This window comes from Takifugu flavidus, chromosome 8 (assembly GCF_003711565.1).
Source record: "Takifugu flavidus isolate HTHZ2018 chromosome 8, ASM371156v2, whole genome shotgun sequence".
Taxonomy (NCBI): domain Eukaryota; kingdom Metazoa; phylum Chordata; class Actinopteri; order Tetraodontiformes; family Tetraodontidae; genus Takifugu; species Takifugu flavidus.
This window is the reverse complement of record NC_079527.1, coordinates 8,753,589-8,780,858: the sequence shown is the minus strand read 5'-3', so window position 1 is coordinate 8,780,858 and position 27,270 is coordinate 8,753,589. Positions and strand designations below refer to the sequence as shown.

The window sequence follows — 27,270 nt, the reverse complement described above, 5'->3', positions numbered from 1 at the left end:
GGAAACTTAATCACTAGTACAAACATTAAAAAAATGTTTTTTTTGGACAGCTCGCTGCATCAGCAAAGCATGGGTGTGTGATGGAGACAGCGACTGCGAGGACAACTCGGACGAGGACAACTGTGACGCCTTGGTGTGCAAGCTGTCTCACCACACATGCGCGACCAATGACTCCATCTGTCTCCCCGCTGAGAAGCTGTGCGACGGCACCGACGACTGTCCGGACGGCTCAGACGAGAAACTATGCGGTGAAATGTTCCCCCTGCACGAAAACGCATTTGACTTAAAACCACAGAACGTGTTCTGCATCTAACGTCTTGCCTCCGTTTCTCATATTAGATCTGTGTGCACTGGACAATGGAGGCTGCAGCCACAACTGCACCATCATCCCCGGGGAGGGCTTCATGTGCTCTTGTCCGCTGGGTATGGAACTGGGAGCCGACAACAAGACCTGCCAGATCCAGAGCTTCTGCGCCAAGCACCTTAAGTGTAGCCAGAAGTGCGAGCAGGAGAAATCCAGTGTCAAGTGTTCCTGCTATGAGGGCTGGGAACTGGAGTCTGATATGGAAAGCTGCAAAAGCACTGGTAAACATAATATAGTTTCAAGCATTTTCCCTCTGACTCTTCTTTACGTGTGCTATCAGATGCATCGTACTGGTTGATTGTTGAGGTGGAGATATCAAATTTTAGGCGTTTTGTTTTTTTATTAGTCTGGACGGTGATGGAGTTCTGATGCTTCGGTGTTTATACCCCTGTTTCCCCACACCAGATCCCTTCAAGCCTTTTATCATCTTCTCCAACCGACATGAAATCAGGAGAATCGACCTTCACAAGGGAGAATTCAGCGTGTTAGTACCTGGCTTGAGGAACACCATCGCCCTCGATTTCCACCTGAGTGAGAGCACGTTGTACTGGACGGATGTGGTGGAGGACAAGATCTACCGAGGGAAACTGTCTGATAATGGAGGTGAGGCGGCGAGCCTGTGGTTTTAATGTAAGCCACAAAGACCGATGAGGGAGTAGGATGAAGAATAGCCTAATTTACATCCCAACAGGTTCATTTTTCACTGTCATCTTTTCTAAGTGAAATAAAAGTCGCGGAGCGGGTTGCTCCCACTGAGATAGGAAATCACATTTGTTCTGCTAGACAAACACAGTCCTTTTTATCCGCTCTCAGAGCCAGATGTTTTGAAAGGGAGTTTGTGGTGATCTGTGACCCCGAATAATTCCGCCAGGTCACGGTCAGCCTTTGCCGCTCGGAAACCGCAGGTCGCCTTGCCAATCAAGGTTGTGTTCCCAGCGCAGCGCTTCGGGGGGCATGCGGAAGGCTTTGTCTCTTCCCATTTGTCTCAGCACTCGCTGTGCGTGACTGCAGCCAGCACACTGATGCAGCGTAGGAGGCAAAACGTGCTGCAGCTCCAGTTCCCAGCCCTCCAAATTCACCATCAAAATAGGGCTCTGCAGATCTGGAGTTGTTACCAACTCTTGCTCCTTGTTATTGAAGGCGTTTCTCAAAAAGCTGTTGGCATGCTGCACTACCCACGCATACAGTACGTACAGACAGCCGTGACTCCAACATTCCTTTAAGCAACTTTCAAAGCGGGATTGTTCCACTTAAATTACATGGAGAAAAAAAGGATCTGAGAGTAGCTCGCCACCCTCAGCCAGAGACGATCCTACGTTTCAGTGCTATTCATTCTGTAGGAACGCTGATTGTTTGTGAGAAATGTTTAGTGTGTGGGAGATCTTTGCACATGGGTGTTGAGAAGATAATACTGAGAGAAACAGCGCTGACAGAAACAGCAGATTACACAAGAGCCTGGAATTCAAAACAATTCCTCAATTATCAGTATTTTTGTTTAATGTGCTGGGAAATTCGGCGGCCTGTTGAGCCAAGCTAAAGTCGCACGAGCCAGACTGCAACTCAGTATTCTGAATTACAATTGCCTTTTCTCTTCTAGAAATTGCACAATAATTTCAAACGCTGATCGCTTGTTAGCTCTGTGTCCAGTCACTACATTAAATAAAAGCCCACTGATCTCTGACAAGGCCAGGGCCTTGCTAAGACTCTTGTTTTCATATCTAGCCCCCCCCCCCAAAAAAAATAACGTAAACATAAGCATAACAGATATTTGTCAGCTTTTCAAATTCTTTGTTTTGCTCCTTCAGCTCTGACCAGTTTCGAGGTGGTGATCCAGTATGGGTTGGCTACTCCAGAGGGCCTGGCTGTGGACTGGATTGCGGGAAACATCTACTGGGTGGAAAGCAACCTGGACCAGATAGAGGTGGCCAAACTGGATGGGACTATGAGGACCACCCTGTTGGCTGGGGAGGTGGAGCACCCGAGAGCCATTGCCCTAGACCCTCGAGATGGGTGAGAATGTTCTAACCATTTTTTATTAAATATTAAACATTTTATCACCTTCCAGGCGTATACACTACTGTTTTGAGTGTGGAAACTGAGGAGATGCTTAACGGATGTTTTTGTTTCCCATGGCAGTATTCTATTCTGGACAGACTGGGATGCTAGTCTACCAAGGATTGAAGCCGCATCCATGAGTGGCGAAGGCAGACGCACCATCCACAGGGAAACAGGAAGTGGTGGCTGGCCCAATGGACTGACTGTGGACTACATGGAAAGACGCATCGTCTGGATTGATGCTAGGTGGCATATCCAGTGTTGACACTGTGCCGTTTTTCTTACTCTAATCTTTTAATTAACATGCAGATGTGCTTATGTAAGCCAACATGCAGAGTAGAGTCAGCTGATGACCGTTATCCCTGGCTTAATCCCTGCAGGTCCGACGCCATCTACTCTGCCATGTATGACGGCTCTGGGCTGATTGAAGTGTTACGGGGTCATGAGTATTTGTCCCATCCCTTCGCTGTCACCATGTACGGAGGGGAGGTGTACTGGACCGACTGGCGAACCAACACTTTGGCCAAAGCAAACAAGTGGACGGGACATAACGTCACTGTGGTGCAGCGTACCAACACACAGCCCTTCGACCTGCAGGTTTATCACCCGTCTAGGCAACCACAGGGTACGTTGGACACAAACGCATCTTTAAAAACGCACCTAGAGAGAGAGCGCTCACAATTCACGTTTATCCCCCTGACCCAGCGTATCTGATGGATTTGAGCCCTATTCGAAGCAGAATGGCTGCTACTGCAGCTCAAGGTTCACTGTGACCCCACTGATTCACAGCTCCCATTCTCTGAAGACAGCTGACCTTTCAGATCTGTGAGACTTGTTGTCTCGTCGCACCAGCAGCGGTTGGGATGCCTCCCGTTGCCCCGTTGATCAAAAAGTCACCTCGCCGGTTGACATTTGCCAAAGACTGGGTGGGAAATCAACCCGTTCTCCTGTGACTGAAATGTCATGCGTTAAATCTCATGGACACGCTCAGGATCGACGAGGTTTTTGTTACCAAAAAGACTGTGAAAAGTGTCTTTGCTGTTCAGTGACACTTAATTATCACCTTTATGTTGAAAAGTCAGTGGGCATGTCGACCGCCGTGCTGTCCAGGCCTCACGGGGGAAGAAAGAGTGAACGCACTGTATTTTGATCGACAGCTGCATCTGAAAAGTTTGAGGATTCGTGAAAACAAAATGTGCTGCACACTTTAGCAGCAAAACTTTCTGTATTTATTTATTCGGCCCCGCCTTGGGCAAAATATTGATTTTCTTTTTTCTTTACCCTGCCCACAAAAATGTTTAGCTCTGCACTAAACTCCAAAGTTTCTGCAATGTTTTCCTTTTAGGAAGGGCTTATGAGGAGGTGCGCCACTGCACAGCTAAATTGAGATTGTAGTTCCCACAAACAGTTCCTCTAAAACGTCCTGCTTCTGCTTTTATTTTTTTTTTAATGTGGCTCTTTCTCTCCTTGGCCTTGTGTCCTTCCGTTCAGCTCCCAACCCATGTGCCAGCAGTCCCTGCTCCCACCTCTGTCTCATCAACTTCAACCAGACCTTCTCCTGCGCCTGCCCCCACCTCATGAAGCTGCAGCCCGATAAACGCACCTGTGAAGGTGAGCATGCGAAAGATCGCCACATATGCAATTTTACCTAAAAAAATAAAATAAAAATATTGCGTAGTCAAACCAAAATGGCATCATTGTTGACCGGCTTCTTTGTTTTTCTCACACTTTTCTTCTTTGGCTTCTTCCAGAGTCTCGGAAGTTCCTCCTGTACGCTCGCCAGATCGAGATCCGTGGCGTCGACATTGACAACCCTTACTACAACTACATCATCTCCTTCACCGTGCCAGACATCGACAACGTGACTGCGGTTGACTACGACGCCGTGGAGCATCGCATCTACTGGTCGGATGTCCGAACCCAGACGATAAAGAGAGCTTTCATTAACGGCACAGGGGTGGAGACGGTGGTTTCCGCTGGTAAGAGTTGACGTCTCTGTTTTTAAACACCACAAAATTAGATCACACGCTCAAGTTTGTGGTTTTAAATCTCCACAGACCTTCCTAATGCTCACGGGCTGGCTGTAGACTGGGTGTCCAGAAACCTCTTCTGGACCAGCTATGATGCCAATAAGAAGCAGATCAATGTGGCCAGACTGGATGGATCATTCAAAAATGCCGTCATCCAGGGATTAGATAAGCCCCATGGTCTGGTGTTGCATCCCATTCTGGGGTGAGTCCTTTCCTCGGCATTGTGTTCACTTCAGGGTTTGGGATAGACGTTTTCATTTTAAGTTGGAACTAATGGCCGAGCCTGTCTGTAAGCTAATTCTTTAATGTCCTCTGATCTCCAGGAAGCTGTACTGGACTGACGGTGACAATATAAGCATGGCTAACATGGATGGTAGCAACCACACCACACTTTTCACCAGTCAAAAAGGACCAGTGGGTGAGCAGACATATAACCTAATGGGGGAAAAAGTTTTAGCCACAGGTACAGGAGATCTGTATGCATGATATTATTGTTGATTTTCTTCCCCTCAGGCCTCTCTATTGACTACGAAAGAGAGCAGCTGTACTGGATCAGCTCAGGAAATGGGGCCATTAACCGCTGCCAGCTGGATGGAATGAAATTGGAGATCCTGGAAGGTGTTAAAGGCAAACTTTCCAAAGCTACAGCACTGGCTATTATGGGTAAGGTCAAAAAAGAAACGTTATAACTGAGCGGTGTAACTGCCTGGTTTCCTAAGGTCAACATCTAAATATAACAAAGCAGTGGTGGAGGGATAATCAACAAATCCATTTCCTTGACTACAGGAGACAAGCTGTGGTGGGCCGACCAGGGAAGTGACCAGATAGGAACATGTGACAAAAAAGATGGAGGGAACTGGAAGGTTATGAGGAACAACACCTCCCCTATGATGCACATGAGGATCTATGATGAGAGTGCACAGAAATGTAAGAAAGCATGATACTGGAGGATACTGGAGTGGAGTGGAGATCCATCTATTAAGAAATGGACACTGACCACGTCTTCCTTTTTAGCTGGAATCAATCTGTGCAGTAACAACAATGGAGACTGTTCCCAGCTGTGTCTGCCCACCTCTCCGACGAGCCGGGCTTGCATGTGCACCGCCGGTTACAGCCTGAAATCTGGACAGCAGTCCTGCGAGGGTAAGGCTGGTGCCCAGAGTCGCGCATGCTGTCGAAATGCGACGTCTCCATAAGACAAAATCTTGCTGTCTCTGAGCAGGTATGGGCTCCTTCCTGCTCTTCTCTGTTCACGAGGGAATCAGAGGAATTCCGCTCGACCCGGCAGACAAATCTGACGCCTTGGTGCCCGTGTCTGGTACTTCTCTGGCTGTCGGGATCGACTTTCACGCTGGTGAGTGATACTTGAGGACATTAGCTGGCTTTGTTTAAGGTCTCCATGGCCTTGGAAAATGGTTGACGTGCAAAGGTCCTCTCATTTCCTTCAGACAACGACACCATCTACTGGGTGGACATGGGTCTGAGCACGATCAGCAGGGCCAAGAGAGACCAGACGTGGAGAGAAGATGTGGTCACCAACGGCATTGGCAGGGTCGAGGGCATCACGGTTGACTGGATAGCAGGTCAGAGTCATCACTGATTCTTATTTTAAAGCACTAAAGTGTAATTATGTTTGCCCGAGCGCAGATAAAGAGGCAGTACGTCTGCATTGTTGTACTTCTGCAGGCAATATTTACTGGACCGACCAGGGATTTGATGTGATTGAAGTGGCGAGACTGAACGGCTCCTTCCGTTATGTGGTCATTTCCCAGGGGCTGGACAAACCGAGAGCAATCACTGTACACCCAAGCAAGGGGTAAGGTCTTCAGGGTGTAGCGGGGCTGCTTCCCATGGAACCTTGCGCTGTATCCACAGCTATATTTGCACTTTTAACCCTTGCTTGTCACGCCGTGCAGGTATCTTTTCTGGACTGAGTGGGGTCAGTACCCTCGTATTGAGCGTTCCAGGCTGGACGGCAGCCAGAGGTTGGTTCTGGTCAACGTCAGTATCAGCTGGCCTAATGGTATCTCCATTGATTATGAGGTGAGCTTGAGATTAGCACAACCAAAACATGTCTTTAAATGGTCATCGTATATTTGTCTGGAGCCACTGCCTTAAAAAAATAAAATAAAGTTGAATGAGGCATCACTAATTTGCCTCATTGTGCAGTTAAGCTGTTACACACGTGGTTTTCCCGTAACGATGCTATAATATTCATCTCTGTCCCTGCAGGAGGGTCTGCTGTATTGGTGCGACGCCAGGACCGACAAGATTGAGCGAATCAACCTGGAGACGGGGGAGAACAGGGAGCTGGTGCTGGCCAACAACAACATGGACATGTTTGCTGTGTCTGTTTTTGAGGAACACATTTACTGGAGTGACAGGTCGGTTCTGTGGTTCATGGATTTCCTCACAGAATCGTTTCATGGTCCCTAACTTGTTGTTTTGTAAACACTATTCATCACCAGTGAAAAAAAAATCTAATTATAGATAATAACTTTTGGAGCCATAAATCATAGGTTATTTTGCCAGTTGTTGTCTTTCAGGAATGGGATGTATAATCCCATATCCAGTATTAGATGGTGTTTGACCATATTTGCTTTCCACAGTAACTGGACTCCTGTTTCAGTTGAATATTTTTATTTTCCTGATGTTTTTTTTTTTTGTTAGGACTCATGCAAATGGTTCTATAAAGAGAGGCAGCAAAGACAACGCCACGGATGCCGTGCAGCTCAGGACCGGCATCGGCGTGCAGCTCAAAGACATCAAGGTTTTCAACAAGGCCAGGCAGCAAGGTCGCGAGACTCCTCCAAACCCTGAACTGTGAAAGTCAATTAGAAATGTCCTCAGAACACTCACAAATCTGATGCTTTCTCCTCAGGCACCAACATCTGCAGGAACAACAACGGCGGCTGCGAGCAGCTGTGCCTCTTCCGAGGGAACGACGAGCGCACCTGCGCCTGCGCCCACGGCATGCTGGCGGAGGACAACCGCAGCTGCCGCGACTACGACGGCTACCTGCTGTACTCGGAGCGCACCATACTGAAGAGCATCCACCTGTCTGATGAGAACAACCTCAACGCGCCCATCAAGCCGTTCGAGGACCCCGACCACATGAAGAACGTGATCGCCCTCAGCTTCGACTACCACGGCGGCGGGGGGAAAGGCTCCAACCGCATCTTCTTCAGCGACATCCACTTCGGCAACATCCAGCAGATCAACGACGACGGCACAGACCGCAAGATAGTGGTCGACAGTAAGTAGGGAGTCTTCTTTTCAACACCTCAGGACGCTGAAACCGTTCCCTCGACCCTGCCTTTACTTCCTGCTTTAGCTGCTCTTTAGTAGGTTAGTGATTAACTTTTACCACCCCAGCGCTTCAACGCAGCCATCCTTACAGGTATTGACAACACAAACACAGATTCACAAACAGCTGCAGCCTCTTGGCCACCCTGGCGACACCTTGGCAGGAAAAAACAATACATATAGGTTTTCTTATGTTTATTGATGTTAAAGTATATGATAGTGTATTATAGCTTTATAGGTAAAAGTAAAATCTTCATCCCATCAGCAGTCTTATGCCAGAATCTGTAGTGTAACACCGACACTGGAGTGTTTTGTTAGTTTGCTCCTCTCTCTGAGGTCGTATCCAGCACAAATGGCTGAACCATGTCCCTGTTCATCAAATGAGGGCAACCATTCAGGCAGCTCTTGCACCACGCCCAGCGTCCTCTCGCCAGCCGCAGCAAATCCCGCCGAAACTTTTGAGACATGAGCCCGTATAGGATGGGGTTCACTACCGCGACCGAGGACGCCAACAATCTGGCCAGGAGGGCGACAGTGTTGTATCCCGGTGAGCCTGAGACGGTTCCACCAATGAAAGAGAACATGAGGGCATAGGAGGGCAGCCAGAGGAGGGTGAAGATCAGGACCAGGAGAGCCGAGGTGTGGGTCACCTGGCTTTGGTAGCGTTCCAAGCGTGGCGCGTTCCCCATCAGCCTCGCGTATCGTAGGAAACAGTAGATTTTGGCGTACATCAGCACAATGACGGTCAGCGGCAGAGCAAAGCCAAACAGGAAGAGGGCGGTGCTGTAGACCAGCTGGCTGAAGTCCGACAGGAAGGCGAAGCAGTACACGGAGCTGGATTCAGTCACTGTTCGGACGGCGAATTGCGGCGCTCCCAAGGCTGCGGCGGGGATCCAGAGCAGCACCACTGTCAGCTTTATGCGCCGGTGCATTCTGGAACGGTATGTCCAGGCCGGGTGCACCACCGTCAGGTAGCGGGTCACGGCCAATGCCGCTAGAGTGAAGACCGAGGCGGCCGAGCAGGCCACACCCAGGAAGCTGATGACCTTGCACATGAAGCTGCCGAAGGGCCAGAAGCCCAGCGTGATGGCGGAGGTGTGGAAGGGCAGGCAGAGCAGCAGCAGCAGGTCGGCTGCGCTCAGCGCCAGCAGCAGGGTGTCTGTACTGTGAGGCGGCTGGCTCTCCTTCTTCCTCCTGCTGGTCAGGATGACAATGACCAGGGTTTGACCCACCAGACCCGTCACTAAAATCAGACCGTCCAGGATGGGAATCAAAGTCTTAATCAGCGTGTCGCCTTTCTTGCCAATTTGGCCGGGGCCGCTGCCGTTTACCTGCTGCTCCATGTGTTCACAGTCGGCTGGGTCATGAATAGAAGAACATCAGAACACCAACGCATCGTCTCTCCATTCTAGCTCTGACTCCAGCTCATGGCTCTTGCAGTTAATGAAAGGGTTAATCACATCATCTTCACTGATCTTGACTGAAATCAGATGAATTACAGTATGTTGTCAGCAATCAGGAGTGATTTCACAGAGCCAGACACATCTTACAGGTATAATATATTCCTTTATAAAGGATAACCCGACCTTGAGCAGTCCTCCCACACCGTTTTTTCCCCAGCCTGCACCTGTAAGTGTCATTATCCAAGAAAGCGTAGCTCAGAGCTGCCGGTGCAGCATTTTCCTGTATTGATTCCTTGAAATCAGGCAATGGAGGAAGAAGTCACCCCAGGGTTGCTATCAGATGTTCCACTTTAAAAGCAGTCGATGCTACTCGATGCTAAGTGGTCACCGTAGCGGGAGGCGTCCCGTCCATTTAGAGGCTCTTCATAAACGTCCGTCTGGCAGATTTCCCCCAGCGGAGTCGGCAGCAGCTAGCATGAAGGAGGAAAGGAGCAATTGTTCTAATGACCTGTAATAAAAAGGCCGTGTTCTCGGATGTCTCCTGGAGTCCGGCCGCTGCTGTAATCGGAGCGGCTCTGCTGTCAGTGGCCGTGATCTTCAGGGCAGCTTTAAATGCTGTTTGCACAGTAAGAAGGGGCTGAGCTGATCCAGGTAAAGGCAGGGCTTATTGAGATTTATCATAACACTCCTGGTTCGATCCACCCCAACCTCATCAGTGCAATTAGCTACTCAAGTGCACAGTTCTGTATGTTGTATAGACGCCAGCCGCGATAATACCTCGACGTGTGTTTGACTCTACATTTGCTAGCTATTTAGAGCTTATTAGGCTTTTAAATTGCATTGATTTGTGGTCATTTTGGCTCTTTGTCGCTCATCCAGAACATCTATTTAATGGCAATCATGTAGTTTAGCCAACAGCAAACTTTGGTGTGGAGTCTTCTGGCTTTTTATTGATGGGCGTAAGTCGCCATAAAACGCGGTTGCCATTGTGACGGGGAACAGATGGATGCACACCCTGGAGTCAGCCAGACTGCAACATTATCTCTCCCTCGGTGTCCAGCGTCTCTGAAAGAGGACCGAAGGATGGAGAGATATACAGCACCGCTGAAATGTAACTCTTTGACTTACTTTGAGTTGCATAAGATGCTACTTTAGGGGGAGTGTGATCACGTCTTTGACTTCCACTTTCACTGCGTTTGCTTTTGATTTACGCTTTGAAGAAGAATGAGCTTCTGGTACTCTGGAAAAGCAAACAGGAACGGAGGGCTGCTCCTCACCTTTGACTCTAAAGTGACTTAACCTGTTTCAACAGCGGTTTTCTTCCCAAAAACAAGGCGCTGGTAGAATGACAGCGTCTACAGGGAGCTTTGTTTGTGTGTACAGGCAGTCGTCCATGAAATGACAGGGCGATACTCGTCTTTAAACTCTCTCCAGGAACAGCGAGAGCGAAACACAAGGGCTCTGTGTCATTCCGCCTCTACTTTCTACTCTTTTTTTAACTTTCCTCTCTGCATGCTTTGTCCTTCATTAAGAACAGATGATGATTGAGTTAATAATTTATTTTATTGGTGATTTGCTCGGTTATAGTGGTTATTCATCAGTTTTTCTGAGTCTTATTAAGCTCCTATCCTCCCTCCCTCCTTTCCTGCTTCACAGACGTGGGATCAGTAGAGGGGCTGGCGTACCATCGGGGTTGGGACACACTCTACTGGACCAGTTACACGACATCCACCATTACTCGGCACACAGTGGACCAGAGCCGTACCATAGCCTACAACCGCGACACTGTGGTCTCCATGTCGACCGAAGACCACCCCAGAGCTTTTGTGCTGGACGAGTGTCAGGAGTGAGTGTTTCAGTTTAACATAATAAACCACGATGTTAGAAGTTAGCCCTGTCAGGAACGTCACATGTCGGTTTCCTCCGCAGTCTGATGTTCTGGACCAACTGGAACGAGCAGGCGCCCAGCATCATGAGGGCCTCTCTGAATGGAGCCAACGTGCTCGTGATCATCGGCAATGACATCAAAACCCCCAACGGCCTGGCCATCGACCACCGAGCTGAGAAACTCTACTTCTCCGACGCCACGCTGGACAAGATCGAGCGCTGTGAATATGACGGGAGCAGCCGATATGTGAGATCTTTGGCTGTTCTTCCTGAAAGATGTTGACTGGTGTGAGAGAAATCACACCTGAATGTTGCCGCTGCAGGTACTGTTGAAGAACGAGCCCGTCCATCCTTTCGGTCTGGCTGTTTACGGCGACTACATCTTCTGGACTGACTGGGTGCGGAGGGCGGTTCTGAGGGCTGACAAATACACGGGAGGAGACATGAAAGTGCTGCGTGCCGACATTCCGCAGCAGCCAATGGGCATTGTCGCTGTGGCGAATGACACCAACAACTGTACGTATTGCTCAGCGAGAGCTTAAGGTCAGAAAATGCAGGTTAAAGGTGTTCAATAGAGAGAAAAATAACTGGAAACATTTCCAGGAAGTGGTTGTAGCAGATGTTAGCTCGCTAGTAGATGCAACAGGAACTAACGGGTTGGTAAAGGTAGTAACATTTGGTCACATGTCTTCAGGCGAGTTTTCACCTTGTCGAACAAACAACGGAGGCTGCCAAGACCTGTGTCTGCCCACGTCGGATGGACGCGTCAACTGCAGTTGCCGTGGCGACAGGCAGCTTTTGGAAGACAGCACCTGCTCTTGTAAGTGGGAATCCTTTATTATGTGGGGATGATTGCACTTAAAAGCGGGGCTTGTTTAAGTTTCCCGCGTGTCCCCCCCGTCAGCGCTGAACATGTCGTGTGGAAGCGTTGACGACTTCGAGTGCGGTAACGGCGACTGCATCAACTACAGCCTGACCTGCGACGGCATGGCCCACTGCAAGGACAAGTCTGATGAGAAGCAGTCGTATTGTGGTGAGTTTTTGAGGTCCAACAACGGGACAATTAATTAATTTATAACAGTTAATTTGGGTGGTAGCATCAATGTACTTTTAGCATTTGGAGTATAAGAAACTGAATTTACGCTTGGGCTCTACAGCTAATCGGATTTGTAAGAAAGGCTACAGGCGCTGCATCAATGGTCGCTGCATCGGCCATCAGTTCTGGTGTGATGGCACGGATGACTGTGGGGATCACTCCGACGAGCTTCCCTGCAACAGTGAGTGATCAGAGAAATCTCTTTTTCTCCTTTCCCTTGTTCTGACATCATCTCAACAAATTAGTTATCATGGAAACCAGTTAAGATTCCAAAGAGGAGGTGTAGGCGCTGCTTCTGTTAGCTGTTTCTGAACAACATGGGACACTTTGACAGCCACATATTAAAGTGTCACTTCCATGTGCTAAACTGTGTATCTCCTGTTAGTGACTCTCTGCAAACCAGGAGAGTTCCAGTGCAAAGATGGCAGTTGTATCTCCAACTTCAGCCGCTGTGACCAGGTGGTCAACTGCGAGGACGCCAGTGATGAGATGAACTGCCGTAAGTAACCTGGACTTATTGATTTTGGTTGGATGGTGTGAAAATGTATAATCGGAGTTGTTTTAATGTGATTCTTTAATGTGGGATTGTTTCGCTCCCTTCAGAATCCACCGACTGTTCTCGTTTCTTCCGCCTGGGAGTGAAAGGCGCGTCCTTCCAGAGCTGTGAGAGAACAACTCTGTGCTATCTGTCCTCGTGGGTGTGTGACGGCAACAACGACTGTGGGGACTTCTCAGACGAGAGGAACTGCCCAGGTCGGCTGACTCACTTTTACAGGCTTTTTGGCGAAGTCGTCAAAGCTCGTATGTCACGTCTCTCCCTCCCGATCTCTTGCAGACAAGAGAAAGCTTAAATGTCCCGTCAACTTCTTCGCCTGCCCCAGTGGCCGCTGCATTCCAATGAGCTGGACGTGCGATAAGGAGAACGACTGTGAGAACGGAGCCGATGAGACACACTGCGGTCAGTCTGCCTCTAATGTTCTTGAAAACACGCTGTTTTTCATCCAGCTTCTCATTCCACATGGAAAACATGACTGGCGGATGGGATAAAAGACTAAATAAATTCTTTCTGGCATCCTTTGCAGACAAATTTTGTACGTCCACCCAGTTCGAGTGTGCAAACCACCGCTGCATCTCCTCCCACTGGGTGTGTGACGGTTCCGATGACTGCGGCGACGGTTCTGATGAGGACCAGAAATGCAGTAAGTGACGCTACTGGCGCCCACCAACGTTTAAGTTTCTCCACTCTGTAAACAACAAAAGAACGAGACATTATGCAGCTTTTTCCATGTGGTCATCACAGAATCCAAAACCTGCAGCCCGGAGGCTTTCCAGTGTCCCGGCTCCCACATGTGCGTGCCTCAGCGCTGGAAGTGTGATGGAGATATGGACTGCCCCGACGGCGCCGATGAAAGTGTTAAAGCTGGCTGCAGTAAGCGGGATGCTAAACCCACACTTAACAATAATCCCCAGAAATTCCCCGGTCCAGGTTCCTTAAAAACATGTTTGTCTTTTCCACGTTCAGTGTACACCAACAGCACTTGTGATCCAGAGAATGAGTTCATGTGCCAGAACAGACAGTGTATTCCCAAGCACTTTGTTTGCGACCTGGACGTGGACTGCTCCGACGGCTCCGACGAATCCCCGGAATGCGGTGAGCGCGCAGGCTTTTCCCTCGCGGGGATTCCCCTCGTCCTGTTGTCAGCTCCTTTCAAACTAAAGTTTGATGTTCTTGACAACCTAAATAAATAGCTTAACGATATTTATTTGTGAGGATATGGACGTTAAAAATAATGAACTACTGTTATTATTGTGAGTTAATACCTTGTGTTTATGTGGCAGAGTATCCAACATGTGGGCCGGATGAGTTCCGCTGCGCTAACGGCCGCTGCCTCAACCAGAAGAAATGGGAGTGCGATGGAGAGTTTGACTGTCACGATCATTCCGATGAGGCCCCCAAGAACCCCCGCTGCACCGACTCTGGTAGAGTTCACCAAAACGCCGCCTCTTTCGATCAGTGTAACAAGGATCAGACTGGAGCCGCTCAAGGTTAACGCCACCTGTCGATGCTTTCAGAGCGGGCCTGCAACGACTCGGCCTTCATGTGCCGCAACGGCAACTGTCTGAACGAGACTCTGCTGTGCGACCGCAACGATGACTGCGGCGACGGCTCCGACGAGCTGAACTGCTTCATCAACGAGTGCCTCAACAGCAAGCTGAGCGGATGCTCGCAGCTCTGCGACGACCTCAAGATCGGCTACAAGGTTAGCCATCTAATTCTCAGCTCTGGTGCGTGTACGTGCGGAGAGTCAGCTGGCGTGCGGTTACCTCCCAAACAAACGGGGGTGCGTGTTATTAGTGGTGAGTCATGTGGGACCTGTGGAGTATAAGTTGGAAAGCGCTCGTTTCAGGCATGTGGTTACGTAACTTATGTTTTGGCTCCTTTTTAAAGTTGGAGGCAGCACGAGAACAGCCTGAACTCTGAGTGAACTCTCCTGTTTTAAGATGAGAAACACCCATTTGTGTGTGCACGATCGCCACACGGTTACATGTGGTGAAGGTAAAGCCGGTTAAAGCCGTCAGAGATCGTTGTCATTAATTACATGGATCTACTGTTTTAGCTTTTCCTGGTCGTAAAAAGATTCTGTTTTTCTGGCTCCACTCGTGACATTCAACTGAATGGTTCTGGGTTCTCTGGCATTCTCTTTTGGTTTTAATCCGTGCGTTAAATTTAGAAACAAACAAACCTTAAATCACGTTGACTGACACGAGCTCCGTGGCAGCTTCTCGAAAAAGGTCAAAACCCCAAAGTGCGAAGCGTCGGATCATCCGCTCCACTGTGAGATTGTGACGTTTCTCTCCTTTTTTCCCCTTTGCCCTCGCTGCCTTCAGTGCAGGTGTCATCCCGGATTCCAGCTGAAGCGCGACGGGAAGACGTGCGTGGACATAGACGAGTGCACGACCACCTACCCCTGTTCCCAGCGCTGCATCAACACCCACGGCAGCTTCCACTGCCTCTGCGTGGATGGCTTTGAGCTCAGCCCCAACGACCCCACCATCTGCAAGTCCACCTCAGGTGAGATCCTCTCCAGTGGGTGTGTGTGTGGGTGTGTGTGTTTGTGGGTGTGCACATGCTGTTTGAGCACACGTCTCTCTCGCCCTATCTGTAGAAGAAGAACCATATTTGATCTTTGCCAACCGGTACTACCTGAGAAAACTCAACCTGGACGGTTCCAACTACACACTGATCAAACAGGTTAGACCCACACCTGCAGAGGCGACGTGGCGCCTGCGCCCCCCCCCCCCATCCCCCGGGCTCATTTTAACTGCTGCCCCCATTTCAGGGCTTGAATAATGCGGTGGCGCTGGACTTCCACTATGCGGAGCAGATGATCTACTGGACGGACGTGACCACTCAGGGCAGCATGATCAGACGCATGCGTATGAACGGCAGCAGCATGGAGGTCGGTCGACAACTCTTACTGGGACTCTAAACCATTGTAACCAGTACGTCATGTTTGGGACCACTTGCTCCCACAGGTTTTGCACCGGACGTCTCTTAGCAACCCAGATGGATTGGCAGTGGATTGGGTCGGCGGGAACCTGTATTGGTGCGACAAAGGCCGGGACACCATCGAGGTGTCGAAGCTCAACGGGGCCTATCGGACCGTGTTGGTCAACAGCGGCCTGAGAGAGCCGCGCGCTTTGGCTGTGGACGTGCGCTACGGGTGAAGAGGAACATCTTCTATCTTCATCTGGTTCTGGAGGTGTGGAGCTGTACGGGTGATAACACTAGATCCTTCTGTTTAGGTACTTGTACTGGTCCGACTGGGGCGACAACCCTCACATTGGGAGAATCGGGATGGACGGTACCAACAGAAGCGTCATAGTGGAGGAAAAGATCACCTGGCCCAATGGGCTGACCTTGGACTTCATTAATGATCGCATCTATTGGGCCGATGCCAGAGAGGACTACATAGAATTTGCCAGTCTGGACGGGACGAACAGACACACAGGTAAGACACACTGAACCTGGGATGGAGCAGATTGATCCGATTGCTGTGACCAGCTTGTGTGGCAAATACGAGTGACATCGTATTTCTTCTGACACATACAAACACCGGCGTGGCCTTGCATGTGTTTGCAGTGTAGGACGCGCTGTGTTTGAACTCAGATAAGGATGGATCAAAGGGGGCATTGTGCTAATACCACAGTCCAAGCTGATACCAAAGGTTGACTCATATACCAGATAATAAACATTTGATATTAGTAACTAATGTTTTAAATTCCCACTAGGCTAAACGCTTAGCACAATGACAGCAGGTTTATCCTAACACCAAGTGTCAGGTTCTTGTGTTTTCTCATCCATGCATGTGTGATGTAGACTGATCGTTGTGTTTTACAACACAGACTAATGGTGTGTTTCCATAACACATAAGAGCAAACACATGAGCTATATGGATGATGAAAGGGAGCAGTTACCGTGTGAAGCCTAATGAAGCATCAAATCTGTTACATAACGCGCGCATATTGTGGAACCTTGAACAGTGCGGCATTTTTATTTTGGGACACTGCGTCACCTTGGAAACCAAATGCACATCTGCTTGATTGTGGGAATTATTTAATGGTGGTGTTCTTATATTAGGATTGGCGTTGGTAATGGAATGTTTGCATGGTGTTTTTGCAGTTCTCAACCACGACATCCCCCACATCTTTGCCATGACACTGTTTGAAGAGTACATCTACTGGACCGACTGGGAGACAAAGTCCATCAACAGAGCTCATAAAACTCAGGGGACCAATAAGACCACCCTTATCAGCACCCTGCATCGGCCCATGGACGTGCACATTTACCACCCCTACCGCCAGCCTGAGGGTAAGACAACCCAAAAAACATTTAAAAGGCTCCGTAAAGACATTGTCCCATCCAGATGTCAGACCCCCTGCAGGCCTGAGGCTGACTTGTTTCCTTTTTTGTCTTATATTTTATCAGTACTCAACCACCCATGCCAGACCAACAATGGCGGCTGCAGTAACCTCTGCCTCCTCTCGCCCGGCGGAGGCTACAAGTGTGCCTGTCCCACCAACTTCTACCTGGCCAGCGATCACCGGACGTGCATGTCCAACTGCACGGCCAGCCAGGTAAACATTTCATCTCAAGTAGCTGTGTCACTCCGGTTGTGCTTACCAACTGTGGATCTCCAACTGGCCATCTACCGGCTCCAATGTGGCGCACCTTTGATCTGTCATAACTCCATAATGGAAGCTTTTCCCTCTTCCCGATGTAGTTTGTGTGCAAGAACGATAAATGCATTCCTTTCTGGTGGAAGTGTGACACGGAGGATGACTGCGGCGACAGGTCGGATGAGCCTGCAGATTGCCGTGAGTGTCTTTGAGAGATTAGAATAGATACGCTTCACGGATACGATTTAGTATCAAGGGACGAGTTCAGTGTCATCCTGACAGAGGTTTTTTTTATTGTTCTCCTCATGGTAGCTGAGTTCAAATGCAGGCCAGGACAGTTTCAGTGTGGCACAGGGATCTGCACCAACCCGGCCTATATTTGTGACGGAGACAACGACTGCCAGGACAACTCAGATGAGGCTAACTGCGGTACGTTCTTTAACCTGGTCCCACAACGACCCCCTCATTTAAAATTTCCCACACATTCACTGAAAATGTTGTCTCCTTGTCTACAGATATTCACGTTTGTTTGCCAAGCCAGTTCAAGTGCTCCCACCCGAGCCGCTGCATTCCAGGCATCTTCCGTTGTAACGGCCAGGACAACTGCGGAGACGGCGAGGACGAGAAGGACTGCCGTGCGTAAAGTCCCGCGTTCTATATTCCGTGTCCTATCTGCCCCAATAGCTTTACCTCTGCTACTTCCTCCCATAGCTGAGGTGACGTGTGCACCCACCCAGTTCCAGTGTGCCATCACCAAGCGCTGCATACCTCGAGTCTGGGTCTGTGACCGCGACAACGACTGCGTCGACGGGTCAGACGAGCCCGCCAACTGCAGTAAGGCCGCTGCTTTGTTAAGCGTTTTCCATTATCAAACCACCCTAAACCCTCAGATGTGACCAACCGCCCATTTGCCCCCCCTACAGCCCAAATGACGTGCGGTGTGGACGAATTCCGCTGTAAAGACTCCGGACGTTGCATTCCCGCCCGCTGGAAGTGCGACGGCGAGGACGACTGTGGCGATGCATCCGACGAGCCAAAAGAAGAGTGCGGTAGGAGACATTGACATTTGATCGCGAGTGCTGTTAAATCTTCTGTTTGTTTTTTTTCATCTTTTAATATTTGTCCTTGCAGCTGAGAGGACGTGCGAGCCGTACCAGTTCAGATGTAAGAACAACCGCTGCGTGCCCGGCCGCTGGCAGTGCGACTACGACAACGACTGCGGCGACAACTCGGACGAAGACAAATGCAGTAGGTGTCACTTTTGCTGTGGGGGACGCGGCCCCTGTTCTGTCCGTCAGCAGTTGTCTCACCTCCTCCGGCGTCACTTACACTCATGTCCTGCACCTCTCTCCGCTGGTAACGCACTCGGACGTCAGTTGTTCATGAAATCACTTGTTCGGCACTAACATCCGTTCGCTGTCATTTCTGGTGCATCTCACTTCATCTGATGCTCGTTTTGATTTCATACTGTCCCCTCGGCGTGAATCAGAGGTGAGTTGCTCCGCCTTCACAGCTCGAAGTGCTCCCATATTCTGTCGCCTCCCCGCTGTGTTTCCACCCTCACGCTCCGTCCATCTGTGTTCCCCACCTGCCTCCGAGAGACTGAAGCTGAGCTCCAAATAGTTTGGCAAATTCCTGTACCTCCCAGTTCCACTTTGTGGCTCAAAGCTTTACTGGTTTTGTTGCCACCACGTGGGTCACACACTTTAACCGTCCATCAAATCAACCTCCGAAATATTATGGAGATTTATGGTGCAAGTTTCATTCTCTCAACCCAACCCTCTTCTATGTTTTTGTTTGTTTTTGTTGTTACTTGGATCCTTGTTCTTGTTTGATACTGCAGTTTTTTTTTTCAGAAGAACGTCGCTATTCGATGTGTCTTAACATTTTTCTTCTCCCTCAGTGCCCCGGCAGTGCTCCGAAAGCGAATTCGCCTGCACAAATGGTCGCTGCATTGCCGGCAGGTGGAAGTGCGATGGCGATCACGACTGCGCCGATGGGTCAGACGAGGTTCGGGAATGTGATATTTGCCTCAGATTTCATGTATCTAGGGATGAAAAGCTCACTCCTGTACCTGTGATGATTTCAGCACGGCTGTGATTTGAAGTGCGACATCGACCACTTTCAATGCAACAATGGACACTGCATCCCCATCCGTTGGCGGTGTGACGCCGACCCCGACTGTTTGGATGGCAGTGATGAGGAGAACTGTGGAAGTGCTAGTAAGCGAAGTCCCTGTATTTGAATTATATATTTGATTTTCTGACACCCCCTATTGTTCGTGAATGGTAATACAGCCATTCAGCTATTAGGGTTCAGGTGTTGTGTTTCTTAATCTGCAGCAAACGTTGAAAAACGAATTTCTCTCCATTATTTGCAGCTGAACGTCACTGTCCTGTAGACGAGTTCCAGTGCAACAACACTTTATGTAAACCTCTGGCCTGGAAGTGCGATGGCGAGGACGACTGTGGCGACAACTCTGATGAGAACCCTGAAGAGTGCAGTGAGTGTGGCTGCGGACCTGTCGATTGCAAGGTTGTATTTTACTGATGCCAAGATTTCTCATTTGCATGTTGTCTTTTTTCCCTGTCAGGGAAGTTCCAGTGTCCTCCTACCAGAGCCTTCCGCTGCCAAAATGATCGCGTGTGTCTGCAAGTGTCAAAGAGGTGTGACGGCGTCAGTAACTGCGGTGACAACTCGGATGAGCTGAACTGCCGTAAGTGTTGGATTCTCTTATGCTTCAGTGAAATCTGGGCTTCCCTCAGCTGCAAAGTAAACATTTAATGTGTGGCCACAGAGATCCCACCGGCCATTCCCACGTGTGAGAAGGACGAGTTCCTGTGTGCTAACAAGCGATGCATCAGCTCCACTCTGCGCTGCAACTTCTTCAACGACTGCGAGGACTTTGGCTCGGATGAGATTGGCTGCAAGACAGGTCTGCAGATTTATTTATTTTTTTGATCACACAGAGGGTCATTTTACATCTCAAAGTGCTCACATGCTCCATTTGTGTTGCTCAGACACCAAACTGACCGACTGCAGGAGCAACAGGACGCAGTGTGGTGATGGAGATGAGGCCCACTGCGTCACCAATGGCACTGACTCCTTCTGCTCGTGCAAAGCAGGCTTCCAGAAGATAGGACATCGCACATGCGGAGGTACGCTGCACCGTTAGGATGGTGTCCCGTTTGGGTTAATGCGTGTTGATTCACAGAGCCTTTGTTTGTGTTTAGATAAGAACGAATGTCTGCAGTTTGGAGTGTGCTCCCACATCTGCAACAACACCAAAGGCTCCTACAAATGCAGCTGCCACAAGTACTTCACCAGGATCAGCGACACCTGCAAGGCTGACAGTGAGGACCGCTTCTTGGATTCTTTTTAAGGCTCGTTTTAAAAACAGCTGTCGCCGTGACCACGTCTCTTTGCCTTCCAGACATAAACAGCAGCCGGCAGATCCTCTACATAGCCGACGATAATGAGATCCGCAGCCTGGACCCCGGCATGCCAGACTGGCGCTATGAGCAGACCTTCCAGGGTGACGCCAGCGTTCGCATCGACGCGATGGACGTGCACGTGAAGACCAACCGCATCTTCTGGACCAACTGGCACACCGGCCGCATCTCCACCTATGAGCTCCAGGGACCATCCCTGTCAGCGACCTCGTCCAACTCTCACCGCAACCGAAGGCAGAGCGAGGGCCGGGTCATTGACCTGCAGGTACCGCTGAGTAATGATGTGGAACGCATTGTCTTGAATCTATAGAGACAAAAATGTGGTTCAAACATCCCGTATCCAGATTAAGGAGCTGAAGATGCCTCGTGGAATAGCTGTGGACTGGGTGGCTGGTAACTTGTACTGGACTGACTCCGGTCGAGATGTTATCGAAGTGGCTCAGATGTCTGGCCAGCACTGCAAGACCCTCATCTCTGGGATGATAGACGAGCCATACGCCATCGTAGTAGATCCACAGAGAGGGTGAGACAGCTAGATGAGGTTTTTAAAAATGTCAAATGTCGTAGCATGTCAACATTTATTTCACAGCTATTCTTTCCCTTTAGTACCATGTACTGGGCGGACTGGGGGAACCATCCTAAGATAGAGACAGCTGCAATGGATGGTACTCTGAGACAAACTCTGGTCCACGAGAACATCCAGTGGCCCACGGGTCAGTGCAATATTAAAGTTTTCAGGCAGCCGTTATCATTCGCCACATCTCTAACCCCTCCCGCTGCCTCCGCAGGCTTGGCAGTGGACTATTATAACGAGCGTCTTTACTGGGCTGATGCTAAACTCTCAGTGATCGGCAGTGTTCGTCTGGACGGTTCTGATCCGGTTATCGCTGTATCCGGCATCAAAAACAGTTGAGTTGTTCCCGCACAAAATAAATAGTTAATACCTGTTTGTTCCTATTTAACCGATTGCTTCTGCTGGTTGTCCAGATCTGCTCCATCCATTCAGCATAGACATATTTGAGGACTACATATATGGCGTCACCTATATCAATAACATTGTCTTCCGGGTGAACAAGTTTGGCAAAGGCACAATGGAGAATCTCACCACAGGCATCAACCACGCTTCTGATATAGTCCTCCACCACCGCTACAAGCAGCCAGAGAGTGAGTACAATGCGACACCCAGCACGGTGTTGAATGTTTTGAGTCTCGCAAACCTCGTTTTGTGTTGTTTATTTTTCTGTGCAGTGACTAACCCATGTGACAGGAAGAAATGCGAGTGGCTGTGTCTGCTCAGCCCCAGCGGACCGGTGTGCACCTGCCCAAATAAATATGTGGCCGATAACGGCACCTGCGTGGAGAGGCCAAAACCCACACAGTCCCCATTCTGTAAGTTTGCTGATGCACCGCGGCATGCTGGGCTACACCGCTGATGCTAAGGGATCAAAGGTGAAGTTCAGGATGCAGTGTGATGATGATCTGCTTCCAAAGTTGAAAATTGCAAAGATGGTGGACCAGACTGAATGCAGCCACCAGAAGTGATTAAAGAAGCTGATGAACAGGAGGAGTCCAGTAGTCTTTTGGTTTTTGTCTGTGTTTTGTCAATGTGTTGAAGTCTGTAGGCAGGAACAGTGACCCCTGGTGGAAGACTGACACCAAAACAAATCTGCTTCAGCGTCACAAACTTGATGCACACCCTTGGAGGCTTAGATTCAGATCCTACATTCATCACCATGGAATTCTCTCCACAGCTCCTCCCTCTGAGCCCTGTGATATCCAGTGTCTGAACGGCGGGAGCTGCTTCCTTAACGCTCGCCAGGTGGCCAAGTGTCGCTGCCAACCGAGCTACATCGGGGACAGGTGCGATATCAACCAGTGCAGGGACTACTGTAAGAACGGAGGAACGTGCACTGCTTCTCATGCAGGTAAGGACACCCCAGAGGGTAGAGGTGTTGTACATTTCAATGTCTTCTTGCGCCCCTCATCCACATAAAAGGATGAATAGCTGTTGCCTGCGTTAAATCAGCTTGAGTTTTAGATCTTCATACAGTATTTATTGCTTCAGGTGTACCAACCTGCAGATGCCCGAAGGGCTTCACAGGTCCCACCTGTAGCCGTCAGACATGTCAGGACTACTGCCTGAACGGAGGCCGTTGCTCAGTCAACACAGGCAACCAGCCGACTTGCAGCTGCCCCTCAGAGTACCAAGGAGACCAGTGCCAGTATAGTAAGTGACATGTTTTCATATGTCCTGCCACTGTATTCCCAGTTAAGCCTGGACATTTTACACTTGCTGTGCTCCCCATTCTCCGCAGCTACATGTGAAGGGTTCTGTCACAACAGCGGAACATGCTTACAAACCTCCAATGGCACCAAACTCTGCCTGTGCTCCAGTAAGTACATTGGACACCAGTGCGAGCTGGACAAATGTCAGTTCTGTGGAACGGGCAAGTGTTCCACTTCCCCTACAAACGAAGTCACCTGCAGGTACATCTTTTGCACACCAATAGGATCGTTGTGAAGGGCAATTTGTGCAACGTATTAATTCAAAAACTGTGTTTGTAGCTGTCCCAATGGTCAGATCCAGCCCAGCTGCTATACCTGCTTGAATTACTGCTCGAGAGGACAGTGTTCAGTCGACAGTCGCACTCTGCTGCCTCAGTGCAAGTAAGACAAATATATCAGCACACAGTGCGGCATTTGTGTGCCTAAAATATTTAAAGAAAGGTGGAAATCATCTCAAAATGGTCCATGCTGTGGAATTTATTTAGGCTTGTTTTTGAAAGACTAATTTATCATATATAGAAAAAGAGGTTCTTGAGTGGACGTTTATGATTAGAAAATAAAATCTTCCACCTGGGCTGTAGAGAGAATGTTTTGTATGAATTGGCAGAAGAGTGTTGAAATACCTTCACTGTGTGACTGTACAGGTGTCCTGTGGGATGGAGCGGCTACAGGTGTGAAATTGCTGCAGCTCCTGTGGATTCTTCTGCTTCCAGTGGTAGTAAGTCACACAGTTCAGACTATATTGATTTTAAAAAAAACAGGCTCTTGCTGCTTCTTTTCCTAATGTTTGTTATTTCTCGTGCAGGTACGACCTCCATTGTTGTCCCCGTGCTTCTGTTGCTGCTGCTGGCGATGCTGGCGGTTGGCGCCATCTTATGGTATAGGCGAAGAATGCGAGGGTGAGACAGGCTTTTATACTCGAAGAGCCAATTTTCCTTTCTTTTTCTTCTGGATCTCACAGCTAAGCTATCTCTCCTCTTTATTTCCTGCTTTTCCTTTTTTATAATCACCTATTTCCTGTCTCCCAGGTCTCTATGGCCAGGCAAATCTTGTTCTCAATCCTCGCGGTAACTTCATAGGGTTACATAACTCAGCTGTTTACCCATAAAGCCTTCCTTCCCTCCCCTAATATCTATCCATATTGATGCTTCTTTGTCTTTTCACCTGTCCACTCTGTCCATCTGTGTAAAAATCTGTGTGTCCCTTGCCTGCTATCTCCTGTCGGTCCCTGACGGGGTATCCCAGCGATGCAACGGGATCTTTCATCTTAACTGAAGCAGCTTTGCCGATGATGCACAGATAACTGAAACGTTTAAGGCTTACTGCCTCTATGTGTCTTCTCTGTTGACATTTCTACATGTTAGGCTGATACCCTGTGCTTGAATATTCAAGTGTGCATCAAGGGAAAGCATTCCTGTTCATTGTGAAAACCCAACATTCTCCTACACGAACATGTTATCCGGGTTTGACCAAATGACCTTTTGTTAAAAGGTCATTTGAGAACCTAAGAAAATATACGTTGCTGTGATTGTGTTGACTGTGTGTTGCTGTACCTGTGTGAAGTTTAGTGATTTGATTCCAGCGGCCTCTCAAAAATAGCCAAAGATCGCCCTGTAACAAGGGTGTAATGGTCGGGTCTTTAATCATTTCTGTCGTCTGTGTACAGAGCGAAGGGATTCCAGCACCACCGAATGACCAACGGAGCCATGAATGTGGAGATCGGAAACCCTGCTTATAAAATCTACGAAGGGGACCCTGATGACGACGCAGGGGAGCTCCTAGATTCAGACTTTGCTTTGGACCCTGACAAGGTAAATAATGTCACAAAGAACTGTTTAAAAGTCATCCCTAATACCTGAGTTTTAAATTATTATGAGGCTATTTACCCACTCTAAAACAAAAATTTTCTTTGATTTTTTTTTTTTTTGCAGTGGAAGTTTCAAGTAGCAGAACATTGAAATGAATTAGTAAAAAAGATACAAATTTCAAGCAAAAGCACTTTGTTATATTAGGAAAGTGTAATATTGATTAGCGTTATTACAAGGCTGATATCAGTTTTGCTAGACCAATTAAAAAAAAACACCAAATGGTTTCTGATAATGATTTGTGCCCCGCAGCCCACTAACTTCACCAACCCGGTGTACGCCACGCTCTACATGGGCGCCCACAACAGCCGCAACTCTCTCGCCAGCACCGACGAAAAGAAGGAGCTCCTCTCCCAGGCCGACGAGGACATGAGCGACCCGCTGGCGTAGAGCTGCACGTGACTCGAACTTTTCCGACACTGCCCCGCCCCGCCCCGCCCGCCCGACCGACCGAGCCGTCGCACTCTCTCTGTCTCTCTCTGTCTCTCTCTCTCATCTTTTGCCTTTACCAACTGAAAAGAAAAGCAACAAAAAAAAGCGGGAACACTGTATAAAATGTATAAAATGAAGGACTACTTTTTTAAGTGATTGCAGTATTATATTTTGTTCTTTGACAAAAAAAAATAATCCCTCCGGCGCCAAAACGGAACCATTTTCTAGAAATATGTTTAGTTTTTAATTTTGCCAACCACCTCCTCACAGCTACCCCCCTCCCCTGGCACCCCCTCACACGTATAGCCACTACCTCTGTGCAAATGTAAAAGATAAGAGAGATGGCAGTTGGATAATTTTAACGTTTTTATTTTTGTATGAAATGTACAGAGGGGTGGAAAAAACAATGTTCAGTCCCACAAAACAATGCCGATTGTCCGCAGGCGAGAGACGAGCCGGTGCTCATCACGGATGCTTCCTGGATGCTGGTTGGGCTCAGTCTTCACCGTGATGTGCACCTGTGTGTGTGCGTGTGTTTGCTGCTGGTGGTCTAAAGGAAATAGTGTGTTCTGATACCGCACGTGCACACGCTGAGGACTCGGCATGGCAGACCGTCTGTTCTGTTGTTGCAAACACACAAACCACATTCAAGTGATTGTCTTATACCTCCTTGCACAGACTAAAGTTATATATTTGCATATATATAAACCTATTAACAAAGTGTCTTGAAAATGTACCCAGGAATACACACATCTATAACAAATAGCAGTCTGTACTTTTTAACAGTTTTTCTCTGATGGAGTCGTCAGTGTGATGGGAGCGAGGCGCGAGTGTGCTGGATGAAGATGATTGTAATTAAAGTCCACATTCCAGGATGAAGAGTCTGGGATGGATATCCGTGGCCTTGGTAAAGCCTACTGCAGGACACTGACAGGAGCCGGATTGTGCTTTAAAACTGTAACTAGAAAGTTGTTTCTTTTGTTTTGTTTTAATTTTCGGGGTGTGGGGGGGGTGGCAAGCGTCTGTGAATTTAGCGGTTGTTTTCGACGGACGATCCACAACCGATAGCTGAGAACTCAATATTTCGACTGTACATGTTCTTTTCGGCGAGGGCCGTCTGATGGTACGTACTTCAGAGGAAGAGTGAGGACACCCCCACCCTTCTTTTTATGGTATCTAATTACATGGACGTGTAATTTAGGTTAATGCTCATTGTTAAGTGCATTTTCGAGAAAGGGGACTGATAAGCTTCCTAATGGTCATTCCTCTGATTCCTTTGCATTCCTCAAGCCAACCACCCGCCACTCAAACTGGAATCTGGTCTGTAAAGGTTTCGCTGATCATTGTGTCCGATTCTCACTGTGCTGCTTCTGAACTGGGCTTATCAGACATGCCTGCCATATCATTCACTGCATGGTGCTGACACACACACACACACACACACACACCCTAGATGAACTTCTGGCTTCCTCGTCACTTGTATTCTTTTTATTTTCCCCATCTCGCTCCTGTTTTCTCGGTTTTCGCTGCACCCTGTAAAATCAGTCTTTCTCAGTTGGATGATTTCTTTTGGTGGCCAAAGGCCACATGGATATTTGTGGCTCTGATTGTTTTGTTATGATTCTATTTCTTTTTGATATAAGAAATTAAATGGATTTTTATAGTAGTAAAGTATGTTGGCTGTGTCAGTCATTTGCGGAAGAAAATCGCTGACTGCCAGTTTCTGTCTGGAGTTGATCCAACCTCCTTTAGACCCCCGGTTTTTAATAGATGACACCTTTCAGTTCATGTGATGGGTGGGCAAAAAAAAAATCAAACCAGTTCAAGAGGAACAATTGGATTTTTCCATCTATTTCTATTTTTCAACACAGTATAAAAATGAGTCACTGACCTTTGACCTACAGAATCTAACC

The 27,270-nt window shown here is 48.6% G+C and overlaps 2 protein-coding genes across 3 annotated transcripts in view; one reads left to right on the top strand and one right to left on the bottom strand.

Annotated features, from left to right (window-relative positions):
- lrp1ab (low density lipoprotein receptor-related protein 1Ab) overlaps positions 1-27,028 on the top strand; it is a 59,509-nt gene extending 32,481 nt beyond the window's left edge. Inside the window, exons 22-90 of one of the 2 annotated variants that reach the window (XM_057041385.1) lie at positions 51-248; positions 340-585; positions 770-967; positions 2,170-2,374; positions 2,501-2,665; positions 2,800-3,044; positions 3,911-4,030; positions 4,171-4,398; positions 4,477-4,651; positions 4,773-4,867; positions 4,963-5,112; positions 5,236-5,376; positions 5,464-5,592; positions 5,672-5,803; positions 5,898-6,032; positions 6,136-6,265; positions 6,366-6,492; positions 6,682-6,833; positions 7,120-7,244; positions 7,331-7,705; positions 10,815-11,004; positions 11,088-11,292; positions 11,369-11,561; positions 11,740-11,865; positions 11,950-12,078; positions 12,203-12,322; positions 12,527-12,640; positions 12,745-12,894; positions 12,977-13,099; positions 13,224-13,340; positions 13,442-13,570; positions 13,664-13,792; positions 13,981-14,121; positions 14,215-14,402; positions 15,031-15,214; positions 15,309-15,394; positions 15,483-15,602; positions 15,679-15,866; positions 15,949-16,154; positions 16,826-17,014; positions 17,132-17,280; positions 17,427-17,520; positions 17,635-17,751; positions 17,838-17,957; positions 18,034-18,156; positions 18,246-18,371; positions 18,454-18,570; positions 19,226-19,332; positions 19,412-19,544; positions 19,703-19,825; positions 19,916-20,038; positions 20,120-20,257; positions 20,343-20,480; positions 20,556-20,675; positions 20,756-21,039; positions 21,119-21,297; positions 21,381-21,487; positions 21,563-21,682; positions 21,762-21,938; positions 22,023-22,163; positions 22,526-22,699; positions 22,840-23,001; positions 23,090-23,261; positions 23,340-23,441; positions 23,705-23,778; positions 23,866-23,959; positions 24,089-24,127; positions 24,727-24,871; positions 25,178-27,028. In XM_057041385.1, coding sequence (XP_056897365.1) covers positions 51-248; positions 340-585; positions 770-967; positions 2,170-2,374; positions 2,501-2,665; positions 2,800-3,044; positions 3,911-4,030; positions 4,171-4,398; positions 4,477-4,651; positions 4,773-4,867; positions 4,963-5,112; positions 5,236-5,376; positions 5,464-5,592; positions 5,672-5,803; positions 5,898-6,032; positions 6,136-6,265; positions 6,366-6,492; positions 6,682-6,833; positions 7,120-7,244; positions 7,331-7,705; positions 10,815-11,004; positions 11,088-11,292; positions 11,369-11,561; positions 11,740-11,865; positions 11,950-12,078; positions 12,203-12,322; positions 12,527-12,640; positions 12,745-12,894; positions 12,977-13,099; positions 13,224-13,340; positions 13,442-13,570; positions 13,664-13,792; positions 13,981-14,121; positions 14,215-14,402; positions 15,031-15,214; positions 15,309-15,394; positions 15,483-15,602; positions 15,679-15,866; positions 15,949-16,154; positions 16,826-17,014; positions 17,132-17,280; positions 17,427-17,520; positions 17,635-17,751; positions 17,838-17,957; positions 18,034-18,156; positions 18,246-18,371; positions 18,454-18,570; positions 19,226-19,332; positions 19,412-19,544; positions 19,703-19,825; positions 19,916-20,038; positions 20,120-20,257; positions 20,343-20,480; positions 20,556-20,675; positions 20,756-21,039; positions 21,119-21,297; positions 21,381-21,487; positions 21,563-21,682; positions 21,762-21,938; positions 22,023-22,163; positions 22,526-22,699; positions 22,840-23,001; positions 23,090-23,261; positions 23,340-23,441; positions 23,705-23,778; positions 23,866-23,959; positions 24,089-24,127; positions 24,727-24,871; positions 25,178-25,315 — 10,334 coding nt within the window. In that variant the 3' untranslated portion in view covers positions 25,316-27,028. The remainder of the gene's footprint in view (positions 1-50; positions 249-339; positions 586-769; positions 968-2,169; positions 2,375-2,500; positions 2,666-2,799; positions 3,045-3,910; positions 4,031-4,170; positions 4,399-4,476; positions 4,652-4,772; positions 4,868-4,962; positions 5,113-5,235; positions 5,377-5,463; positions 5,593-5,671; positions 5,804-5,897; positions 6,033-6,135; positions 6,266-6,365; positions 6,493-6,681; positions 6,834-7,119; positions 7,245-7,330; positions 7,706-10,814; positions 11,005-11,087; positions 11,293-11,368; positions 11,562-11,739; positions 11,866-11,949; positions 12,079-12,202; positions 12,323-12,526; positions 12,641-12,744; positions 12,895-12,976; positions 13,100-13,223; positions 13,341-13,441; positions 13,571-13,663; positions 13,793-13,980; positions 14,122-14,214; positions 14,403-15,030; positions 15,215-15,308; positions 15,395-15,482; positions 15,603-15,678; positions 15,867-15,948; positions 16,155-16,825; positions 17,015-17,131; positions 17,281-17,426; positions 17,521-17,634; positions 17,752-17,837; positions 17,958-18,033; positions 18,157-18,245; positions 18,372-18,453; positions 18,571-19,225; positions 19,333-19,411; positions 19,545-19,702; positions 19,826-19,915; positions 20,039-20,119; positions 20,258-20,342; positions 20,481-20,555; positions 20,676-20,755; positions 21,040-21,118; positions 21,298-21,380; positions 21,488-21,562; positions 21,683-21,761; positions 21,939-22,022; positions 22,164-22,525; positions 22,700-22,839; positions 23,002-23,089; positions 23,262-23,339; positions 23,442-23,704; positions 23,779-23,865; positions 23,960-24,088; positions 24,128-24,726; positions 24,872-25,177) is intronic. The other variant, XM_057041386.1, reaches the window with a different exon arrangement.
- Positions 7,936-10,111, bottom strand: LOC130530329 (galanin receptor type 3-like). Its single transcript, XM_057041392.1, has one exon. It carries the CDS (start codon positions 9,096-9,098, stop codon positions 8,070-8,072), a length of 1,029 nt encoding a protein of 342 aa, XP_056897372.1. The 5' UTR covers positions 9,099-10,111; the 3' UTR covers positions 7,936-8,069.
- Positions 27,029-27,270: the final 242 nt, after the last annotated feature.